General features: G+C 36.4%; 1 protein-coding gene across 1 annotated transcript; it reads right to left on the bottom strand.

Moving 5' to 3' along the window:
• Positions 1–1578: 1578 nt before the first annotated feature.
• LOC141368884 (uncharacterized) lies at positions 1579–20987 on the bottom strand. The gene is made up of 24 exons (XM_073873670.1): positions 20794–20987; positions 20269–20431; positions 19891–20080; positions 19060–19150; positions 17866–17927; positions 17635–17743; positions 17485–17546; positions 17105–17219; positions 16815–16876; positions 15047–15155; positions 14897–14958; positions 14512–14626; positions 14222–14283; positions 12066–12171; positions 11916–11977; positions 11531–11645; positions 11241–11302; positions 9138–9240; positions 7961–8025; positions 5836–7813; positions 5680–5739; positions 5484–5549; positions 2716–2781; positions 1579–2306 (listed from the first exon to the last, which is right to left on the bottom strand). Exons 1-24 carry the CDS (start codon positions 20894–20896, stop codon positions 2071–2073), a joined length of 4224 nt encoding a protein of 1407 aa, XP_073729771.1. The 5' UTR covers positions 20897–20987; the 3' UTR covers positions 1579–2070.
• Positions 20988–24717: the final 3730 nt, after the last annotated feature.

The raw sequence follows: 24717 nt of genomic DNA, 5'->3' as shown, positions 1-24717 counted from the left end.
GAACATTGTCTTAAGGTGCTGAAGAAGAAATTTCGGTTATATGTTGTTCATATTGTTATTTAGCACATTTTGAAATATATGTATCCCCTGAGATACATTGCCTGATTAGGATATAAAAATGGGATTAACCACAATATTGACTTTCTTTGTATTTTGAGTTGAAAAATGTAATAAATGATCACATTTGCAGGTTAAACTGATATTCGTATATTAAGGTGACTGAATCTTAGCATTTTAACTGGATATTTTATTTCGCGGCCTCACAGCGAATAGGAGTTTTAGGGGCGGTTTCCCGGACAGGGATTAGACTAGTCCTAGACTAAAATAAATAAAAGATCTGTCCAAACTCAAAACAACTTGCACTGACATATCTTAAAATACATCAGTGCCCTTTGTTTTGCCTCAAAATGCACATAAGTAATGTTTTTAGTAAGGTATGTTTGTTAAAACTAGTTATATTTCCCAATTAAACTCAGGTCTAGTCCTGGCTTAAGATAATCCCTGTCCAGGAAACCGCCCCATAGAGCCGATACCAATGAATTCTTCATCACTGTTTTTGTGACAATGCAGCGGTGTATTAGAACCAAGAAATTTAGTTAATTTTCCTCATGCCAGGCATGCATTCCTCTGAATTGCAGCCAATAAAAGGCTTCTGCATGAAACAAACAGTTTATATTGAGGGGTAGTTCAGGTAGTATGCAAAATTAATCAATTGCTAAATAATTTACCAAACTATTATCTAATTTTTTTTTTTTTTGCAGATGGAGAGAAAAAGCACCAATGAAGACATTCAAAAACTGCTCATTCTTAGTTAGGCCTACTTACATTTAGTTGGTCATTTACATGTATTGTTACTAGTAAACCTGTTGTTTAAATGTTGTTAAAATGAATGAAAAAATATGTATGACATGTTTTAGAGCAAGAGAAGAAGTCAGAATCACATAATTTTTGCTGCAAATAAAAAATAAATATTGATGACTTAGTCCTTTTTTATACTTTAAAAGGGAAATGTAGCCTGGGAGATCCTAAATAAATCCTGAATATCAAATTTTAATAATTCCAATGAATATCTTTTACATAAGTTCAGATGATACAAAAAATGTCATGAAATGATTTTTTGCTCATCGTTTTCTACTCTTGACTGTTTAAGGGTTAAATGTACAAAATAATTGAGGAATTTAGTCCGATTCAAGGGGAATAAATGAGCTTTGATAGCATGTGATAATACTAAAGAGCTACAGGTATATTATATATGTATGCTGTGATAAACATCATATTCCAATAGGTAGATGTGATCAGCTGACATTCAGCTGATGCAAACTTGACTAACATTACCTGCCAGAACTGACACAATACACTCGATTTATATGAAATATGCTCTTTGTTTTGTGGAGATTACGAATAGGATTGCAACTTGCTGAGGTCTCAAAGTATATTTAGCGCATTAGTTGATTTCATTATGTTTGACTACTAAACTTAACTCATCTGCAATTAAGCTAAAAACGTTGGGGGGGGGAATCTAGGTTTGTCATTATTAACACACACACAACACAACATTTGTTGAATCACTGAAGTATATTTGATTTTGCCACCTCAAGAATAAATTCCTTAAAAGGAAACATTGTAAAATCACTTCTGAACACAGGACACCAACGTTTAAAACATGCCAGAAATGTAAAGGCTCAAGCTGTCCAAAAGTGCATTTACTTTTTAGCAGTGCCTCTTAAAGGCCAAGCCTCTGTTGCGTATAAAATTTAATAAAGGAAAATAAAAGTAAATCTTGACATTAAAGGAAGACACCACCGTTTCTCAATACTTTATGTTTTCAATATGTTCTTCTCTCAACTAGATGAACTAATATGCATTGAAAAAAGATAGGTACGCATCAATTCATCGAAGTTGAGAAAAGAACATAATAAAACATTGAAAACCGGCTGCGCCCTCCCCCAAAAGGCCAAGTCTAACCACATGGCAAAACAAAACACTGCCTGTTAGTGAAATAATTGAAGAAGTTACCTGAACTATTTCTGACAAAACATGCCTGGGAAGGGAAAGGCTCAATCTGTCCATTTAATGTTTAGCATTTGAATGCCTCTTAAAGGCCAAACCTCTGTTGCGCACAAAATCCCTAATGTTTTGAATGGATCTTGTCTCCAAGATGGGTTGTTCTTTTTCCTTGCACTTCAGGCACTGCTCATTGTTGACAGTCACGCCGTTTTCAATAAAAGGTCTCATGTGTTTCATCACAGCATGTATCTCCTCCTCAGACCATGGTCTCTTCACACACCGCCTTGAAACACGGGAACCTGAACAATTAAAAAAAAAGATTAAAAAGAAAAGATCATGTGAGATTTACTTATAATACACTGACTTTAGATCTGCTAAATATCAACTTTGATTGTTTTCATTAACATGAAATTTCATCACACTGCTTGTTAAAAACAAAATACATCCAGGCAGCTTCTTTATATGCTTTATATGTCTAACCAAACATAATTTTAGTGTTGACTGCACATTAGCAAGTAACACATTATGTGATTCCATGTTGATTTTGATGTTTAAACAACACAAAGTGTGGTGTTCCAAAAATAACACAGAGATGTGTTAAGTTAAAGACAACACATTTTGTGTCTAGTTAAGGACAACACATCTAATGTGTTATTTTAACACATTCATTTAAAGAGTGATGGACATGGCACCGCATTTAAATAATACCTTGAGTAACTGAGTCAGGGAGATGAGGTGAACCAGAAGCTACACAGGCAGCACTCCCCTGGTCATCTAAAAAAAAAATGTAAACACAGTATAAATGTATGGGCTTAAAGTGGCATTTCACCCGTAGAAACATTTATCTTTATTGAAAGTGTCATATTTGTAGTCGAAATGTAACATACATTTAGAATTTGGTGCCAATTTGACTGAGAAAATTGGTGTTTGTAGTCTCACCCCCTCAACAAAGATATTGGACTTTCTTCTTTCAATGATGCAAAATGAGGATTTTTACATCATTGAAAGAAGGAATTGCAACACTGAAATCTGTATTTCTCCTGTCTCAGCGGAGACTGAGGAAATGATGCATGACCATTCAAAAACATGACTGGGGTTCTAACTATACAAAGCTTAATGCAAATGGGTGAAGTGTCCCTTTAAAGACCCTGTCTGCCTACCAGTCAAACACCATGCGCATGGAGGGGATGCATGTTAAACTGCAGAGAGCCAATTCTATTATAATAACTACACTCATGGCAAAGTTGTGAATATGAGCAACAATACCTTGAGTGATAATTGTACTAGGAAATGATGTAGATTTAACACAGGCCAAGTCTTCCCTGTTGTTTTAAAATGATCATGCAAACTACTGAACACATCAAAATACTAGCCACAAAGCATATGCATCACAATTAGAGATGGAACGATTACCGGGTTCACCATAACCATAGTAAAAGGTACTGAAGGTTAGCATCGTTTAAAATTGATCATAAAAACGGTGTATGATTATCATGGTTTTGAAAACTTGCAGTAAATCTTATCCAGCCAGCATCGGTCTAATGCAGATGCATTGCGCAACATTGTTTTTTGAATGTGAAGAAATGGCAGAAGGAAGTCACAGCGCCAGGAGATTTCAGCCTTCTAAAAGGACCAAATCTGAGGTGTGGTCATATTTTGGCTGTTTGTAGGGAAAGTTGGAGTATGATCACCCTGTTTGTAAAACATGCAAGAAGAAAGTCGCTGCTATAGGGGCAAACACTTCAAATCTGCAAATGCAAGGCAAGTGGACTTTGACCTCAATACTAAAACTACATCTGGGAAATAATAACATGAATCTTCCACAAAGAAAAGTTTGCAGAAACTGGCTTTGAGTAAAAGACAAACTAACAAGTTCAGACAAGACTAGGGTGACAGTTAAAGGATAATAATGTATAGTCATTGTGCACTTATTACACAGATTTTCTTTACCACATAAATAATTACAGGGACATATTGAATTGAGATAATCTAACCTGCGTATTAATGCATTTTCTACAGTGTACAAAACAATGGCCCAGACAAGATCATACCAAGTTATAGTAATAATTATAGTACTAATTAGTGTTGGGCGATATGCCCCGTTTTGAGATTGTCCTATCGTCAGCCTGTGAGATCGGCGATACACGATAGCATTAGTTTACTCATTTTCTTATTTGTTAATTTTTTACTCATTATAACAAGTCCCTTGATTGGTGGACAAAAAAGAACAAGAGCAACACCGTCATGACCGCAACCTTCTTAAAACTGATGTCATTAATGCAACCGCGTCATTAAAACCCTAACCATGATTACTTAATAACTGTAAAAACATGCATCTGCGTGCGCGCACATACATACAAACAATTCAATGCATTGGTTTAGTGCTGTTGCAGAAGGCTACACATGTCAAGCAGTGGTGCTCTCAGAGGTGCCTTTTTAAACACATTGGCCCAGCGGAACGCGATCATATTTTAAACACAATCATATTTTAAACACGAGGGACGTATTGCTACAACTTCTTGAAATGTATATCATAGTGATCTGACTTCTTACCGGACGCAGCTCTCTGCACGTACGCGAGAGTGAGAGAGGCGTCAATATGCAGCGGGTCATATTTTAAACAAAAAGTTAAGTTTGCCTCAGCTCACATGAAACGCAATAATCTGAACAAATACATAAGGATTATTAGTTTATGTTTAGACTTTGGACAGATGCGAGAGCGCGTGCACGTGAGACAGAGAGAAGCGCAGCTGCTCATGACGCGGCGCGCTGGATTTAGTGCTAGGAGGAGTCCAAGAAGCGCGCATTAAGTGCAGGTACGTGCAAGAAGGAATTCTCCATTTATAAGCTCTCCGCGTAAAGTGAAGGCCACAAACCCTCATGCGAGGAAAAGCATGCAATGTGGATGTTAATATAAAACTATGATGATAATAATAACGATTCGCCAACTATCGTCATGACAATCGCCATGAAAGCCTGCCATTGGCGATATGTCCGAAGATCGTCGATACACGATACTATCGTCTATCGGCACAACCCTAGTACTAATAGTAAAGTCTGATTTCATTTTCAACACAAATCAAAAACAGAGACGCAAGTGGCATTAATGAAACGAGAGAGCGTGTCCGTTGTTATAATGGGTTATTGGGGTATTGACATTTAAAACTTGTTAAAATGTTTTTAGTGTGTGCATCTGTTCTTTTGGAACATTTTCATCTCATTTTACCAACGCCGTGGTAATACTGATAACTGTGGTATTTTTGGGCACTATAACCGTGATATGAAATTTTAATACCATTCAATACCGTTGCATCCCTAGTTACAATAAAGAGAGATGACAAAAAGTTAAGCCTCTAACAAAGTTTCTAACCATTGTACTACTGGACTAACTTCTGACTAAAACATTTTTTATATACTCTAAGGAACCCATAGATCCCAGCTCATTACATGTGATATGTTGGAAATTGTGATTATACCTTGAGCTGCAGTCTCAGAGAGGTGAGGCGATCCAAGAGTCACAGAAGCAAACATTTCTTCATTGTCTAAAAACAAAGAGACATGTAGCTGTTATCTAAATGTATAAAAAAAGGCATATTCCACCAATACAACTGCAAAATTCACAACACAGAACACCACAATTTCAGTAGCCTTGGGAGCCTATTTTAAGAGTACCTTGCGATGTGGAAACATTAGGGAGTTGCTGTGATCCGGTATCCATATTGTCTACATCATCTATTAATTGACATTGTAAAAATGTTATCAAATGTTATTACACCAACTATATACACATACACCAAGCAGATTTAACAACATGTAAATGATGCATACCACCAATTTCATCCAGAGATTTTCCCTGAATATCCTTCACACTTCCCTTTTCCATAGCCATAAGCAGCTTTGAGATCTTAGCCAGCTGAATTGTTGATTGGGGCAGTCGATAGTACTCCCTATGCACCCTAATGTCATGGCCGAGAAAATCGGCCAGTTGGTCCAGTTCATTATCTTTCAAGTTCATGACTTGGCTTATTGTGGCGATCTGTTTGCGAAGGTTAGTTGATCTGAGGTTTTGAGGATCTTCGGCTCCACAAGCATCTGCAAATTGACCAAACTGCCCTCTGTAGTGACCATCACTACAAGGAATCGCGAAGAGGTAATTGTTGTTTTCAGTTACTCCACACTCTTTCCTCTTACTAATGAGAAGTGACAGGTTAGCAGTCATATCAGGAGTCAGGATCACAGCAACCTTTCGTCCTTTTTTCCCTTTCAGTTCCACTCTGGCGAATTGTTTGCAAAGTCTCTTTTCAACTTCTGTAAGCCCAGTGCTTATGTCATCGTTTAGCTGGGACATGTCACGATCTTGAAAATTTTTTACAGTCATCCGTGCCACTTCACCTTCCCTCCTCCTATTAAACAAAATTACTTGACAGAGTGTCACCTTTGCTAGTGCTGCATAAGTGCCTGCTGTTGGGTTATTGGCTAGTTTCTCCCTAGTCAATTCCACTTGCTGACCAAGATATAACTGTAGCTTCTGAACGTCTTTGGCCAGTGGAAGCCTGGAGCTCTTGTTGTATTTTGCCTCACTAAGGTTTGATAGGGCAGAATGGGAAACTAATTCAGACCACTTTGTTTCATGAAGTGTATGAAACCTCCTGATGGAATCGATCACCCCTTGGTCCTCTTCCATGAGAGCACGACACATGATGAGGTCACTTATCTTTCTGAGAGAATGCCCAATTTTTAGGGCCAAACTTGGGGCTTTGAATGTGTTTTTTTCGTTATCAAAACCCGAAACTTTCTTGACAGCACTAGTAAGAATAAAGAAGTTGCCGGGTTTTATTGCCTCTTCCATGTTATGGATTCTTGTTGTGTGGCGCAAAGTTACAAGTAATCTCCCAAGTTCCCTTACTTTTTGTCTTATATACTCATGCTTTGATCTGTCATTCCCATGTTTATTAAAGAGGGACTGTGCAAACTGCATGAGATAATGGTCATTCCTTATTGCAGTGGACACGTCATCCTTGTGCATTTTGCCCAGCACTGACCAAAGTTCACTTGAAATTGGCTGGGACATTGTGGATTGAGCAGATGCTATACCAAAGACTCTCCCTCTCAACTCAGGTCCATCTTCACCATTATTCTCTGGTCTTAGAGCACATCTTTTCATATGTCGAGAAAGTTCTTTTCTGGATAACATTCCCTTACAGTACAAGCAGTAATCATACGTCTCAGGGCTGCTGCTCTGTTTGGAACTCCTTTTCACTTTAAGACAGCCTGATCCCGTGGTTTTAACAATTGAGTTATGCTTGAAGTTGCCAAGGTTTCGGAATTTCTCAAGAAGAACCTTTCTGTCCTTTGATGATTTCGGGAACTGGAGTGCCTGAGCGATTTCAGCATTTTCATTTACATGCCTCTCGAGATGACGAGCAAATTTGGTTTGAGGTTTTCCACATACAAAACAATAATTGACTTGGCTTTTAAGTAATTTTGCCGATTTGGTTGGGGATTTACTTTGGCTAAGAATATCCACAGTACCCTTTTCACTACACTGCTGGTATGACTCTGAGCTTTCTGATTCTGGGTCACTTTGGAGATCACCAGTAGTTTCTAGATCCATCAGGATATTCTTACAGTTGTCCTGTATATCTAAGGTCTGATCTTGTTCAGCAACAGTAACGCCTAAATCAGGCATATTAGTGGTATGGGCCTTTTTGGATGGTGTAGGCAACTCAACACTCAACTCTGTCCCTGAGCTTTCTGAATCCGATACAGATTCTGGGATGTACTCGTCATCAGATGAGACATCATCCTGTAAAGAACATTAAATTAATTAATTAAATAAATACAGCATACTTTAAAACAACAGAAATACACATGGAAAGGACGGATGTCAAAAACAAACTGCTAAGAGCCATCATATTGATATTAAGCATATTATACTTCGATGTACACTTACATCTGTTATATCCCAGTCTTCTGAGGATTTTTGGAGGCAGATTTTATGCCACACACCAGAGCATTCTTGACAGACAAAATTAAGCAAACCACAGCATTAGACAACATATGATCAGTTTTCCATGCTGACCAATACTCATTTTCTTATTAAATGCAAACAGCTTCACACTTGAAACATTCATAATCAAGAAATGTAACAGTTCAGTACAAATGCAGTTTGAGTGATGGCTAACATTTTCCATTTAGAAGAATGAACACAGGTTTTAACCATTAAGGTAGAATTCACTAGAGTGGCAGAGCTTTTACATTACCCATTCAATGTCAAAAAAATGATGTAGTGATCACACTTCACACATCACACTTCACGAACGCCACTAAACATAACCATAAAGTGAACTAAAAAACTTAAGCATGAAGTGAGTTCAGAAAATAAAGCGGAATTTTTTGGAAAATCACTGTTCAAAATGGTGCATTCTGATGGGATTTCCAGACAGATGCAAACAGATTTAAACTTACAAATATATATATGGCATCATCCTAACAATCAAGAGATTTGAGATTCTGATTATAAAACATTGTTATTGTAAAAGGGCTTATAAAAGGGTTATTAGTAGAAGGGCTGGGACGATTCACTAATTTGCCGATTAAATACGATCCTGATAATTGTGCGCCGATTCGATACATATTGTGATTTGTTGTTTCAGTTTTTGTGGGTTTTTTGCCTAATAAAGACTAGACTATTGAAAATACTTGATCATTCCATTAAAGAGACTGTATATATGTTAATAATCATATTAACAAAAATAATGCATTAAATCTTTCTGAATGTTTATTTCAGGAGCAGACCACATACATAGTGCATATTTTAAAGTACCTTGAACTATAAAACTTTCCAAAACCCTGAACTTGAATATAATATTCAAATGTGCAACATAATGAGTTGAAACAATACTCTCTGAAATAAAATAAAGTGTTGTTAAACCGTTCAAATAAATAACAATAAATAAATAAGCTACTGAACAATTTATATGATTTCAAAATGGTTTGGCAATTTCAGCTTGCAAACTCGCTTGCGTGGTATGTCATAGTATCTGCCACTACAGTGTTTTCCACCACAAGGGTTTGATACTTATGGTATACTGAGAAATGCATTAATTAAAGAAGATTAACACACTTACGTTTGCATCTTACACCTTGCCATCTGATAGATGTCATAGGTGAATGGCATATCCAGCATTTGTCAACTCTTACCAATTCAAAAACCAGCTTATGGATTGTACACTGTGAAAACAACAACAATTCAAAACATGAAATAAAACACCTTTACATGCACAAATTTTATCATGAATTAAAACATTTTGCTGTTTTACTTTCACACAATATTTTCTACAAATCCTTCAGAAGAGATGAAAAGTGAGAAAGAAGCTACTTTTGAGATATAATAGGGAAGCATATCTATTTCAATTCCTGCACAAACACAAGAGAAAGATATGCTTCTACTTGGAACTCTTGTGATGATGGCAAGGAAGACAATTCCTCTAAATAATAAAGTAAACCGCACAGTTTTTTGTTTACCACGAGCGCATGCTGGTGACGTTGCGCAACGTGTGACGCTGCCGCCGAAGCTTCCATGTCATCATCGTACAGTCTACATGCCTCTCGTACCCGAGTTTAAACAATACATGTCGCACATTGTGATAAGGTAATGATCTTATAAGAGGACAAAAATCGTGCAGTGTATTCTGGGCTTAAGGGAAGATAAGTTATTTGGTGTTTACCTCTTATAATGTTTGATTGAAGTTTGCATTTGCTGAAATTTATTTTTGCTTCAAGGTCGCTACTGTTTAGTACTGTTCACTTGAATGCTTCCTTTTAAAATCATAGAGACCTTGCTGTTTGGTTTATAACATCAACAATAACCTATTAATCATATTTATATGTTGTAGGGGGAGCTCGAACAATATAAGACTTTACCAAACACATTTTTATAGGTTCAAAAATAGTGTCTGTGTAGTTGCCGGCAAAGGATCCAGGTATGAATTTTTGTCAATATCGCACACCTCTAGGCTGCATAAATGCGCACAGATAAGCTATTAGTAGAGTAATAAGTTATTTTACACTTTTATGCGCATACCCAGTTACGTGATTGGTCATGTTTCATGCCTTTATGGTCGTTTATAGTGTGGATGAAGATTCTTTTTAAAATGGCAGTATAAACGAGGATCGTTTTCATTTTAAAATGCTGTTTTAAAACGCAAATGCTCTCATGTAAACAGGGCCTTATTTGGTTAAATTACCCTGAAAAAGAGTTTTGCTTATACAAAACTAAATTTAAGGATTGTTTCTCGCCAAACCCACAGTATCCGGTCAGATCACAACACTTAAAATATAGCTTATGGCACGATTTGCGTGGATTATGACAAAGTGCGGAACGTTTCTTTTTAGACACCCACCCATCACACACTTTCTGCCTCCGCCACTGATTAAGTTAGTTCTTCTGCATTATAAATTACTATTTTATTTTTTGCGGACAGCGCTTTTCGGGAATGAACGGAGGTAAGAAATTCAAGACTTGGGTAAATTAAATTTAAGACCTAGGATAAAAATCTGGGTGTTTTTAAGACTTAAGGCCTTAAATTTAACATTCTGAATTTTAGACTTTAAGACTCAATTTTCTACATTACAACCACTAGCGAAACGCAGATAACTAAGTGATAGGGGCAAGGAAACTGATTATTCTCTTCTTCCTAGAAAAAAGGTATAGATTGTGTATGTACGTGTGTGTGTGACACAGACAAACTCAAGGTATGCAAGGACACTGTCCTTCGCACTTATAATGACATCCATGCTCAAACCCTGACTCTTCCACTGTTGAACTCCCAGTGTGTGGCACACTCAGAAAAACATGTGTGTTGGGAGGACACCAATGGTTAGAAAAGACCATCCATACTGCATAGAGGACATTTCCACCACAACTGCAAAGACGTTTACTTAAACACTGAGCTCCATGGAACATCACTTTTAATTTCTCTTGTTTTTATTCTTATTTTTAACTGTTTTATACTTTTATTTCTGTTTTATTCTTTTTCACATATTTAAAATCACATTTATTTTCTTTTAATTGATATTTTAAATTCAAGTATCTTTGTTTTTTTGTTTTCTCATTTCTATGTAAAGCACTTTGAATTACCTCCGTGTATGAAATGTGTTATACAAATAAACTTGCCTTGCCTACTTCTAACCATTGGTCAATTTCAAAACAAAGGTCAATTCAGACTCACCTCAGAAGCAGAGTTGTTTGGTGCGGCTCTAGATCTTTGACATGCTGATCTCGATTCGGTCTCTGTACAGGAGAATACAGGGAGAATCAGTGCTTGGCTTTCCTCGAGTCATAAAACCAATATAGGCATAACATACTCAACTCACATCCCTAACAGACAAAATTCTGTCAAGACACAAAAAAATCATCTAAAAATGGCCTGATATTGCCACATACTTTTCATGCTGCAAACCCTCAGGCATGCCATGCATTGCCAGAAGTTAACAACATTTACTCAAAACTTTTACTGACCACTGTTAAGATCTGTTGAGAACGTAGGGGGTGAAATCTCCTGGTGCTGGACAGCAATTTCTCCAAACCCCTCTTTCGCAGAAGAAGTGTTACATTGACCTCTGACACAATGCACCTAAAAATAAAAGAAAAGCAAAATGCAAAGATGAACAGGCATTAACTGGTACAGTATCCATTTCACCCAAGAGGGACAACATCACTAAAACCTTTTATGACACTCAAAATGATGTAGACAAGGGAACACAATGTTAAATGATGACGTCTTGTACCGAACAAAGATTTCCAGACTAAACCTGCATTAATAATTGCAATTAATTGATAAATATGACCCTTACGAAACTAAACATTCATACATCCCAAAATAAACAGCTGAATTCAAACTAACCTCATGCTCAGGGCTGTTTGGTGTGGGACTGGATGACTGACACACTGCTCTCAATTCGGTGTCTGTTGAAGAGAACACAGGACATGAAGGCACAGTGCTTTGCAAGACACCAGTATTTACAAGGAATTGCTTATTCAAGCAAGAACTCACTTCTGAATAAGTCTGTAGAGGACACATTGGTTTCCAAGTCATGGGCGTGGTCACCAAGCTCTGCAATGGAGTATTGACCAGAAGGGATGCTTGCATTTTGATTTTGCTGTGTATAAAAAGTTAAACAGATAAAGTAAACAGGGTTCCTACACAATTTTCATTTCAAAATTCCATACTTTTCCAGACTCAAACTTCCAGACTTTCCTACAGATTTTTCTGACCATTATTTAACTTAATTTTAACATTATATAAATTGTTTTAAAATTCAAATGCTAACAAGTATGTTACATTCTAAACATTTAGTATTGGCGTTTTTGGCTTTTATTAGGATAGGAAAGCTAGACAGGAAGTGAGGTGGGGGGGGGGGTGAGTCCATGAGCCAACTTGGGTCTCTAGCTAAAACAGTGCAATGTCATTTAAATAACTGTAAATACCTACAGAAACAAAAGAGATGTTCTTGTACAATTAACCAGAAAATATGAAAATAGAGCTTAAGTCAAATGACAATGCTTAATTGGCTGTTAGGCACAGCAAATTTGAAAAGACTCTTTAAACAATAGGCCAATTATAAATAAAATATTTAGAAATTCTATATTAAAATATTGCCTCTTGTGACCTCAACAAAATGCTAAATCAGTCACAATTTTTAAAGGGTTATTCATTTACCCAAAAATGACAGTTCTATCATCATTTACTTACCCTCATGTCAATCTAAACTAAGACGACTTATGTTAACCTTGGAAACACACATGAAGATATTTAAAGGATTAGTTCACCTCAAAATGAAGATGTCCTAATCATTTACTCACCCCAAATGCCATCCAAGATGGCAACTAACTCAGTTGGTTGCTCAAAAACTTAAATTTATTTTTCACTAAAGAAAGAAAGACATGGATATCTTGGATGGCATTGAGGTGAGTAATTGATTAGGACATTTTCATTTTGGGGTGAACTAGTCCTTTAATATAATAAAGGGAATTAAATCTATTAGATTTTTAAAAAATATATTAATTTGTGTTAAGGTCTTGTCTTATAGTTTTGAAAGACATGGGGGTAAATAAATGACAAATTTTTATTTTGTGTGTTCTATTCCTTTAAGAACTCCACCATTGACTTATTTTTCCCTTTAAAATTTTAAGTCTTTGGCTAACCAGGCCTTATATTTAGGATAGGTAAGCCAGCCCTCGAAAAACTTGCATTTTCACATTTTGTTTGCTGTGAAGTCCACATTGAAATGTAAAAATCAAGGAGAATGCTCCAAGAAATTTTAAGCAAGCAGTTTGAGGTCGGGGTGCTGCGATGGCAACTGCTGCCTAACAACCAATCACTGCAGACCTCCAGTAGACCAAGTGTAAAAACAATCTTTTGGCAGTGCTGGCACACTGATCCAAAACCACGAAAAAACGATTGTATATATAATAAATATTTATTATAAACATTTAGAAATTCATAATTTTATATTTAGAAAACGAAAAGGTGACAACAATAGTCTGGAAACGTAAATATTTTTCCATACTCAGATTTATTTTGTCCATACTTTTCCAGACTTGGAAATGACTCAAATCAAATTCCATACATTTCCATACCCCATAGGAACCCTGAGTAAATGTCTTGCAGTTGTGGTGGAAATGTCCTCTATTCAGTATGGATGGTCTTTTCTAACCATGGTGTCCTCTCAACACACATGTTTTTCTGAGTGTGCCACACACTGGGAGTTCAACAGTGGAAGAGTCAGGGTTTGAGCATGGATGTCATTATAAGTCCGAAGGACAGTGTCCTTGCATACCTTGAGTTTGTCTGTGTCACACACACACGTACACAGTTCAATTTGTACTTGTTAACGAAATTACTTTCTTACAATTGTTTTTACATTTCTTGCTTTACTTAAATAGATATTAACCTTGGACTAAACCCTTCCCTTGCTGTTAGGAGTGGCAGTGTTGTGGGAAGGAAAAAGATGGAGAATAATCGGTATAGCATTGACCAAAGTTGTAGGCTAAAGCTAACTGAACTGGGCAGGGAAATGACACTGAAATGGAGTTTCCTTCCCCTATCAGTTTGCAGATGTTTACTAAAACTGAAAACTGTGCTCCATGGAACACCACAGTACTTCTAACCATTGGTCAATTTCAAAACAAAGGTCAATTCAGACTCACCTCAGAAGCAGAGTTGTTTGGTGCGGCTCTAGATCTTTGACATGCTGATCTCGATTCGGTCTCTGTACAGGAGAATACAGGGAGAATCAGTGCTTGGCTTTCCTCGAGTCATTAAACCAATATAAGCATAACATACTCAACTCACATCCCTAACAGACAAAATTCTGTCAAGACACAAAAAAATCATCTAAAAATGGCCTGATATTGCCACATACTTTTCATGCTGCAAACCCTCAGGCATGCCATGCATTGCCAGAAGTTAACAACATTTACTCAAAACTTTTACTGACCACTGTTAAGATCTGTTGAGAACGTAGGGGGTGAAATCTCCTGGTGCTGGACAGCAATTTCTCCAAACCCCTCTTTCGCAGAAGAAGTGTTACATTGACCTCTGACACAATGCACCTAAAAATAAAAGAAAAGCAAAATGCAAAGATGAACAGGCATTAACTGGTACAGTATCCATTTCACCCAAGAGGGACAACATCACTAAAACCTTTTATGACACTCAAAATGATGTAGACAAAGGAACACAATGTTAAATGATGACGTCTTGTACCGAACAAAGATTTCCAGACTAAACCTGCATTAATAATTGCAATTAATTGATAAATATGCCCCTTATGAAACTAAACATTCATACATCCCAAAATAAACAGCTGAATTCACACTAACCTCATGCTCAGGGCTGTTTGGTGTGGGACTGGATGACTGAGTCACTGCTCTCAATTCGGTGTCTGTTGAAGACAACACAGGACATGAAGGCACAGTGCTTTGCAAGACACCAGTATTTACAAGGAATTGCTTATTCAAGCAAGAACTCACTTCTGAATAAGTCTGTAGAGGACACATTGGGTTCCAAGTCATTGGCGTGGTCACCAAGCTCTGCAATGGAGTATTGGCCAGAAGGGATGCTTGCACCACTGAGCTGTGTCTAAACAAGTTAAACAGATACAGTAAATGTCTTGCAGTTGTGGTGGAAATGTCCTCTATGCAGTATGGATGGTCTTTTCTAACCATTGGTGTCCTCCCAACACACATGTTTTTCTGAGTGTGCCACACACTGGGAGTTCAACAGTGGAAGAGTCAGGGTTTGAGCATGGATGTCATTATAAGGCCGAAGGACAGTGTCCTTGCATACCTTGAGTTTGTCTGTGTCACACACACACACGTACACAGTTCAATTTGTACTTTTTTACTAAATTACTTTCTTTTCTTACAATTGTTTTTACATTTCTTACTTTACTTAAATAGATATTAACCCTGGACTAAACCCTTCCCTTGCTGTTAGGAGTGGCAGTGTTGTGGCAAGGAAGAAGACAGAGAACAGTGTTTCTCCTAGGTTTACACCTTGGGGGGGGGTTTGGTTGGGTATGTATGTATGTATGTATGTATGTATGTATGCATGCATGCATGCATGTATGTATGCACACACACAAATATATTGCTCATTCATTGTTTGTCAATGTTAGTTAATACATTTATATGATAAACACATTTTAAATGATGCATTTGTTGGAGAGAATAATCCTGTTTTTTTTTTTTTTACATATTATCTGTTCAGTTGTCAGACATAAAACGACTAGACTATAAAGTAGTGAGTAAACACGACCCAGTCACACCTCGACTTTAATCCAACCAGCTGTTCCTTTAACTCTACTGAAATCCTGATATATAAATACGATTTATAATCATCTGACAAATCACCATACATTTACATTGAAGGCCTACTTCTGTTGCTTTTCTCATCATGTCTTGTTGTTTATGAGCTTTTTTATTTCAAATGTGAGTTTTATTGTATATCGCGTAGCCTAAGAGTGCAGACAATTCGGTGCAAATTCAGAAATATGACAGCATACACTGTTACTGTTACACAGAGTTACTACAAAACACGTGTGCATACACATTATAGAGAGGGAGAGAATGCACACATGTGTGTGGGAAACACTAATGCTAACCTTTCGTCATGATAAACTCAATCAGCCATCTTCTCTGTAAGTAACATCCATGACTGTTGATGTTTATGCAAAAAAGAAAGTATACGGAGCAACGGACTTTGAAAACACTGTCACCTTTACAGTAATGTGAGAGAGCGGCGTGCTCTGGACGCAACACATGACAGAGAGCGCGCACAGTGTATTAAGCCAAACCGTAAAATATAAATGTCTGCACTCAATTGGATAATTGTAAATGCGCAAACACAGACAGAAAAGACACACCATCGTGGAAATAAGATAACATATTACTTGAAGGCTGTTTAGTTTTTTTTAATAAAATAACAGTGTTCTCTGGCAATATAAAGAAAATCTAATCAAATTTACTTGATCTTCAAAGGGGGCGGGTCGAGCCGTTAGGAGGGCGGGGTGCCCCCCTTATATAATGGTAGGGAAAACACTGGAGAATAATCGGTATAGCATTGACCAAAGTTGTAGGCTAAAGCTAACTGAACTGGGCAGGGAAATGACACTGAAATGGAGTTTCCTTCCCCTATCAGTTTGCAGATGTTTACTAAAACTGAAAACTGTGCTCCATGGAACACCACAGTACTTCTAACCATTGGTCAATTTCAAAACAAAGGTCAATTCAGACTCACCTCAGAAGCAGAGTTGTTTGGTGCGGCTCTAGATCTTTGACATGCTGATCTCGATTCGGTCTCTGTACAGGAGAATACAGGGAGAATCAGTGCTTGGCTTTCCTCGAGTCATAAAACCAATATAGGCATAACATACTCAACTCACATCCCTAACAGACAAAATTCTGTCAAGACACAAAAAAATCATCTAAAAATGGCCTGATATTGCCACATACTTTTCATGCTGCAAACCCTCAGGCATGCCATGCATTGCCAGAAGTTAACAACATTTACTCAAAACTTTTACTGACCACTGTTAAGATCTGTTGAGAACGTAGGGGGTGAAATCTCCTGGTGCTGGACAGCAATTTCTCCAAACCCCTCTTTCGCAGAAGAAGTGTTACATTGACCTCTGACACAATGCACCTAAAAATAAAAGCAAAATGCAAAGATGAACAGGCATTAACTGGTACAGTATCCATTTCACCCAAGAGGGACAACATCACTAAAACCTTTTATGACACTCAAAATGATGTAGACAAGGGAACACAATGTTAAATGATGACTACTTGTACCGAACAAAGATTTCCAGACTAAACCTGCATTAATAATTGCAATTAATTGATAAATATGACCCTTACGAAACTAAACATTCATACATCCCAAAATAAACAGCTGAATTCACACTAACCTCATGCTCAGGGCTGTTTGGTGTGGGACTGGATGACTGAGTCACTGCTCTCAATTTGGTGTCTGTTGAAGAGAACACAGGACATGAAGAAACAGTGCTTTGCAAGACACCAGTATTTACAAGGAATTGCTTATTCAAGCAAGAACTCACTTCTGAATAAGTCTGTAGAGGACACATTGGGTTCCAAGTCATTGGCGTGGTTACCAAGCTCTGCACTGGAGTATTGGCCAGAAGGGATGCTTGCACCACTGAGCTGTGTCTAAACAAGTTAAACAGAAAAATGCACATGTGAACTTGGACATCACCTACACAATTGTTATTGTACAGTTAAACTGACTAAAGTATCATTATTGTAAAACAGACAGCAATATTCAACCTCACCTCACAAGCAGAAATGCCTGATGTTATATTGCAGAACTGGACTTCTGGTCTCTCTCTGGTCTCTGTAGAATACAGGAAAGAAAATGAGAAAGGGCAGGGAGGGTTGGGTTGTGCATTAGGCCTGGGGCGGTAATCCGGTAAAACGTGACCCATGCCGCGGGTCTAAGCTCCTCACCGTCATAACCGCAAAAAAAAAAAACATTGGCCTGCACTTGTGTGTATATGTGGGGATGTTATACACGCAGCTTGTTAACAACCGCAACTTGTTAACTGAATATTAAATGATATGATTTTAATATTAAATTGTCATTGAGTAGAAATACAGGTGACGTTGTCTGTCACTCATTTAAAGTAATACAAACATTTTATCTAATTTGAACGTGCAAACAGCCGCAACAGATCAACCACAGAATCAGGTTTCATACATTATCAAATTTTCACGCAACATAAGAGCACGCGATCAGTCCGAGGATTAATATCCAAAGAGGTTAGATTGTCTCTTTTTCATCTAGCCTACAACAGTGGCCATTTCTAAAGCAGGACACATTTCAAAAAGTTTTGCTTTTGTGTCTTCTTTCTCTGTTTGTGGAAAAAGACAGATGTTTATGGTAAGGGTCGAAGAAAGAAGCGATCTGTCTGAGCACGTGAGACAGAGGCGGACTGCCCGGGTGCGCGCGAGACAGACGCGGACTGCCCAGGTGCGCGCGAGACAGACGGACCGCGTAATCTTGCACACACACACGCGTCTCCATGCAGCTTCCCAGCTATACTCAAGCACAGACACATTTGCAGTACAAGTGATTTCTCATACAAATGGTTATTTTACCAGACCGTCAGGGCACCAATAATTTGCGTCATTTACAGGCTATTCACAATTAATTGTTCAAGTTGTTGAATGTTGAAATTAAAGAAATGTGGAAGGAAATAATATTCACTTTACATGTTCCTTAAGTAATTTGCACGTGTTTTGTATTGAAGATAAATAAATCATGCATGTTATTCAACTCATTGTCTTGCCAATAAACCACGGGAATTTGTTGATTACCGACCGCGGTAAAAAAAAAAAAAAAAAACGGCCCAGCCCTATTGTGCATCACTCTAGAAGCCACCGCACCATCACTGGTTTACATCCTTTATAGTCACAATATGGTTATATTGCCAACCATAACTACATTAAGTCAAACAGTCACTGACCTTCAATAGAGACTGTGGATGACATGCTTTGGTCTTGAAAATGATCTTTAATAGACTCTTGGGCAGCAGTGCTTGTAACAGTAGGGGGAATCTAAAAACACACAGGACAAAAAATGCAGATAAGCTTGCTGGCATCACTTGGAAGAGTCATCTAAGTTCAAGATTAACCTGACAAGATTGACTGAAAACCGGATTGAATACCACTAAGAAGTGACTTCTGTTTTTGGTAAAAATGATTGGCACTAACAAGCGATAGGTGTTGTGTAATCTCTGTGGCATCACGAAACTGACACATCTTAACACACACACTGCAAAAAATGACTTTCTTACTTAGTATTTTTGTCTTGTTTTCAGTAGAAATATCTAAAAATTCTTAAATCAAGATGTATTTTCTTGATGAGCAAAATGACCTTAGAAAATAATACTAGTTTTTAGACAAAAAATATACAATTTAAGTGAATTTGTGTTTAAAACAAGCAAAAATATCTGCCAATGGGGTGAGAAAATTTTACTTGAATTACGTGTTTAAGAAAAAATTAAATTTTTTCTCACCCCATTGGCAGATAATTTTGCTTGTTTTAAGGACAATTTCACTTAAATTGTATATTATTTGTCTTAAAACTAGACTTATTTACTTGAGTCGTTTTGCTCATCAAGAAAAAGCAAAGAAAAATTCTTAATTTAAGAATTTTTAGATATTTCTACTGAAAACAAGACAAAAATACTAAGTCATTTTTTGCAGTGCAGTAGCTTTTAAGACATATTATAAAGATAGATGTATAGGCTTTAAACCTTGCCACTAAATCATAGGAAATAATCAAAATGACCCACCTGACGCCAGGGCCATTCTTTCCCACCATAGTCATAAGTTATTTCAGTTCCTATAGTAATTTCCTTCAGTGCAAAAAGGCAGAGATGTGGCTTCCCTTCTGCTTCGATCAACTTCATTCTGCAATTTGGTGCCCTGTGCTCATCGTTTACCAGTCGCCCAAATGACCCATCTTCAAGTGCTCCATCAATACTGCAAATTAACAAACATCATGCACGTTTTGAGTTGCATTTTACTTGTTTTGGATGTTGGCATTAGTGTAGTTGCTTACAAGTTATAGTTGTTCGAGGCATTGTTCATAAGTTAAAGAGCAACATGAGATCTTTACTTCAGAAATCTTGACATCTCTCTATAGAAATCTAAAGACACTCTGAACTTACCACCATGTCTTCCGCTTCCATATGAAGTCAAACATGAAGATCGAACATGCATTGTGGTACAGTTTACGTCTATGTTCAGCTTCAGCTTCATCAATGAGTTCCCCTCTATACTCCACCACAAAGTCTCCTTGATTGAAAGCAGCTAAAGTGAAGATACCACGACCTGCAAAGTGCAAACACAACCTTATCAGAGACACAGAGTTAGCAGACTATCCACTGGATACAACTCATGGATAGTCTGCTACCTCTACAATGTAATTATTCCTATAAATTGCTACTATGCAACGTTTTATTTTTTTCAATTCTACATGTAGAATCATGAATACATGTCCAAGAGTAAAATATAGCAACAGACAGGCCCAGTATTAACTAAAATATTATTAAAATACTATTAACAACTTTAATTTATATTGATGTTTGTACAATCAATAGTCATAGACTGAAAACCACTGGACATAACATCAAATTAAGAACCCGTGATGTGTAACCCTTTAGTCTAGCATGCAGTGTGTCAAAGTCACTCACCTTTAACTGGATTAATATATTTGATTTCTAACATTGAATTCTTGTCTCTTCCTGCAAGGATGTGATTAATGGCATCCTGACGGGGAGTAGTTCTTCGTGGCATGACAGAATTTGCTAAGAAAATTAAGAACAAAAATGTAACATGGATATTCAAACTGTTTCAATTGAGCTATATGCTTTCCTTACATTCACATAACACTTTCCTGCTGTCATTATATCAATATATTTTAAGTGATGTGAGGGGACATACACAGACAAACAGATGGACACAAGGGTCTAATTTCGAAACCCTATAACAATAGCTTCCGGTTTCACATACAACGCTTAAGCTTGTCCAACTAAAATTCATGTTTGAGCTGTTTTTACTGAAAGCAACTTGCACTGACAGATCTTAAAATGTGTAATTGTTTGTCTCAAAACCCACACCAGTATGCTCCTGGCTTAGTCTAAATCCTGTCTGTGAAACCAGGCTTTAGATCTCTTAGAAATGTAATAGCTTCACGAATACAACTATAATAGTGCAAAACAATCTAATGCAATTTAAAAAGGTAAAACTTTACAATATTATATAAACAAATATGTGCAGAGTATACTAAAGAATGTGTCTTGTCATAACTGTTACTCTTGTCAGTCCTTTTACTATGCTCATATGTGTGAAAACTATAATATAGTTCTAATTAAAACTATTGTATAACAATAACGCATGTGTCTGTAACACCCAGGTGAAAAAAATACTATAGTAATCTATATTTAATTCTATAGTGTTTTTGAACTATACTATAGTAAAGTACTTAATTTAATTTGTTGTGGTAATCAGATTACTTCTGTCAAATACTTTACCCAATACATTTTCTACAACTATATTATACTACAATACATTACAGTTTACTGTAGTAAAAACTAAAGTATACTATATTATTTATTGCAGTTTATCAGTTCACTATAGTTAATACTACAATATCCTGTAGCATTCATTGGCAAAGTATAGTAAATACTACAATATATACACAATACACTACATTGTTTACTGTAGTAAAAACTAAAGTATACTACATTATTTAATACAGTTTATCAGTTCAAGTAAGTATGCTCTACCATTCATTAACAATGTATTGGAAATACTACAATATACAATACACTGCAATTTACTATAGTATGGTTCAAAAACAGTATTTACTATAAAAGTACTATAGTATTTTTTCACCTAGGCAGGCATGACAAAAATACCAAAACAAAACATGAGTTTTTCCTTTTAAGCTGCCTTCATTTCATGAATATTTAAAACAAATCGATTAAACGTTTTATTTAATTTGCCAGGGTGAAATGACCCGTTTTACTGTTAAGTTGAACTTCGTATTGTTGCTATTTGTACGTCGCTTTGGATAAAAGCGTCTTCTAAATACCATATCCATATTTATCATTCGAACCTATTAAAGCGTTTTGTTATTGATTACTTACCTTTTCTCCACAGCGTGCTCTAAAATATCAAAACATTAGGTTTTCCTTTTAAGCTGTCTTCATTTTATGGATATTTAAAACAAATCGATTAAACTTATTTTTTAATTTGCCAGAGTGGAATGACCCGTTTTACTGTGAAGTTGAACTTCGTATTGTTGCTGTTTGTACATCGCTTTGGATAAACGCGTCTTCTAAATACCATATCCATAACCACACTTATCATTTAAACCTATTAAAAAGTTTTGTAATCGATTTCTTACCTTTTCTCCACAACGTGCACGTCCAGAACTCCCGGGAAATGGAATCACCTGTTGATAGTCGAAGCTCTCTCCCATCCAGCCAATCAGAATGAGTAATGCTTGTGTGCGCATGCGCGGTGTATAATTTCGCGCGTTGTGTATAATTTCCCGCGCTTGTGTGTCACTGCATGCAGGGACCATGGCAACAGATAGGGGGCAGTGGCGGACACACAAATATACAACATATGTCAGGTTTTTGGTATATAAAGACTTTTGAGAAAACCACTTTTTGGGTATTAAAACATGCTGAGAAAAGGTTTTATAAGGTTTATTTTTATGAGGACAGCCAACTGTCCTCCTATACCAGAGGGTCCTCATTGCTCTTTGAAATGTCTTGAAAACTGTCCTTATATGCCCCAAAACAAACACACACACACACACACACACACACACACACACACACACACACACACACACACAACATAACCATATAACAATATTACAATATAAGCTCTACTATGTTCAAAATATCATAACTTATTGTGTAAAATATAATAATAACATCACAATTGCCTTAGCTCATTAAACAATCACTATTAATTACATAATTACAGTTACTCCAAGGTAAATAAATACAATCTCAATCTTTTAGAAAAACTAGCATTGTGACTCTCAGAAACCAAAAATAATGGGAGTGAGTTCCATGCCACCATTGCTCTATAACACAAAGTTCTTTGAAGTTGCTTTGTTTGACATACAGGTAACAAAAAACGCCCTTCACTTGATTGACGAGTAGAACAAGTATGAACATCACTGAAAAGAATCAACCTGTATAATTTCTGGTGCTTTGGTAATAATTATATTTTTAAAGAATGTAATAAGAGGATACTTAATTCTGCTTCTTACATGAAGCCATGCTAACTTATTATGCATATCCCTGATACTTGTTCTAAAAGAACAATTTAGAACAAGCCGAAATGCTTTATTTTGTGCAATCTGTAATCTGTTTAAATTAATTTCTGTAGTTGTAGCCCAAATGATGGAACAATAATCCAGATGACACCAAACAATTGGTTCAACCAAAGTTTTCCGTATACGCATTGGTATAGATTTTCAGCAATGTCGAACTACAGCCATACTCCTTCCCATTTTATTCAATATTGATTTAATCTGAACGTTCCAGGTCAACCTGCTATCCACAATCACACCTAGCAATTTGGCCTCAGCCACTTGTTCAATAATCAAACCCACTTGTTCAATAATCAAACCCACTTGTTCAATAACCACCTACTGACAAGTACAGAGCAGGAGAATTTTTTAAAAGATGACTTGATCCCAGCATCATACATTTACTCTTCTCAACATTAATAATTAACTTATTATCCCTAATCCAATTTTCAATTAATTTTAGTTCATTAGTTAATACAGTATTAAGTCTGGTAGAGTTATAATCTGATATGGAAATTGTCAAGTCATCTGCATAGAGCAATAGTGGCACACCCCAACATAAAACACAGATCATTTATAAAAATAGAAAATAACAATGGTCCAAGACAACTCCCTTGAGGCACCCCACAACGCAGGACCTTTGTCTCAGAATAACTACCATTAAACAATACATTAAACTACCTATTAATAAGATAACTATAGATCCATTCGATTGCACACTTTTCAAATCCATAACAACTTTATTTTTCTAATAATAAATCATAATCAATTAAATCAAATTACCGTTCCAACTAATTTTCCATCGTCAATCTCATGCAACCAATCATCCGTCATCTGAACTAAGGCCGTTGTTGTAGAGTGCCCTTTCTTATAGGCATGTTGATAAAGTGAATTCAACCCATTTTTAGAAAAATACAAATTTATTTGATCATATACTATTTTCTCCGTAATCTTACTCAAAATTGGCAGAATACTTATAGGTCTACTATTTTTCCCAGAAAAATGTTCCTTGTTATTTTTTGACAGAGGCACAATTTTAGCTTTTTTCCAATTAACAGGAAAAACTAATTTTTCTAAACTTAAATGAATAATATAACATATAGGCCTAGAAATCACATCAGCAACCATCTTTAATAATTTGACATCCAATTCATCAAAACCAGGAGGTTTATTTTTCATTGACTTCAATATATTTTCTACTCTAGTAATACTAACGCTATCAAATTTAAATGTACATGATTTATTAAACATAATTGTTTCCTTAATAGTCTTAAAAGAA

Source organism: Misgurnus anguillicaudatus, chromosome 12 (assembly GCF_027580225.2).
Source record: "Misgurnus anguillicaudatus chromosome 12, ASM2758022v2, whole genome shotgun sequence".
Classification (NCBI taxonomy): domain Eukaryota; kingdom Metazoa; phylum Chordata; class Actinopteri; order Cypriniformes; family Cobitidae; genus Misgurnus; species Misgurnus anguillicaudatus.
The sequence above is the reverse complement of the archived record's forward strand: the minus strand, read 5'-3'. Positions and strand labels throughout refer to the sequence as shown.

Bases quoted from the DNA above. Each gene is read 5' to 3' on its own strand.
- LOC141368884 (XM_073873670.1), bottom strand. From the start codon at position 20,896: ATGCCACGAAGAACTACTCCCCGTCAGGATGCCATTAATCACATCCTT. The intron at 11,646-11,915 runs GTTAGTTTGAAT...TTTTATTTTTAG, and splicing joins CAAACAGCCCTGAGCATGAG to GTGCATTGTGTCAGAGGTCA. The intron at 11,303-11,530 runs GTCAGTAAAAGT...TCTCCTGTACAG, and splicing joins CTCAACAGATCTTAACAGTG to AGACCGAATCGAGATCAGCA.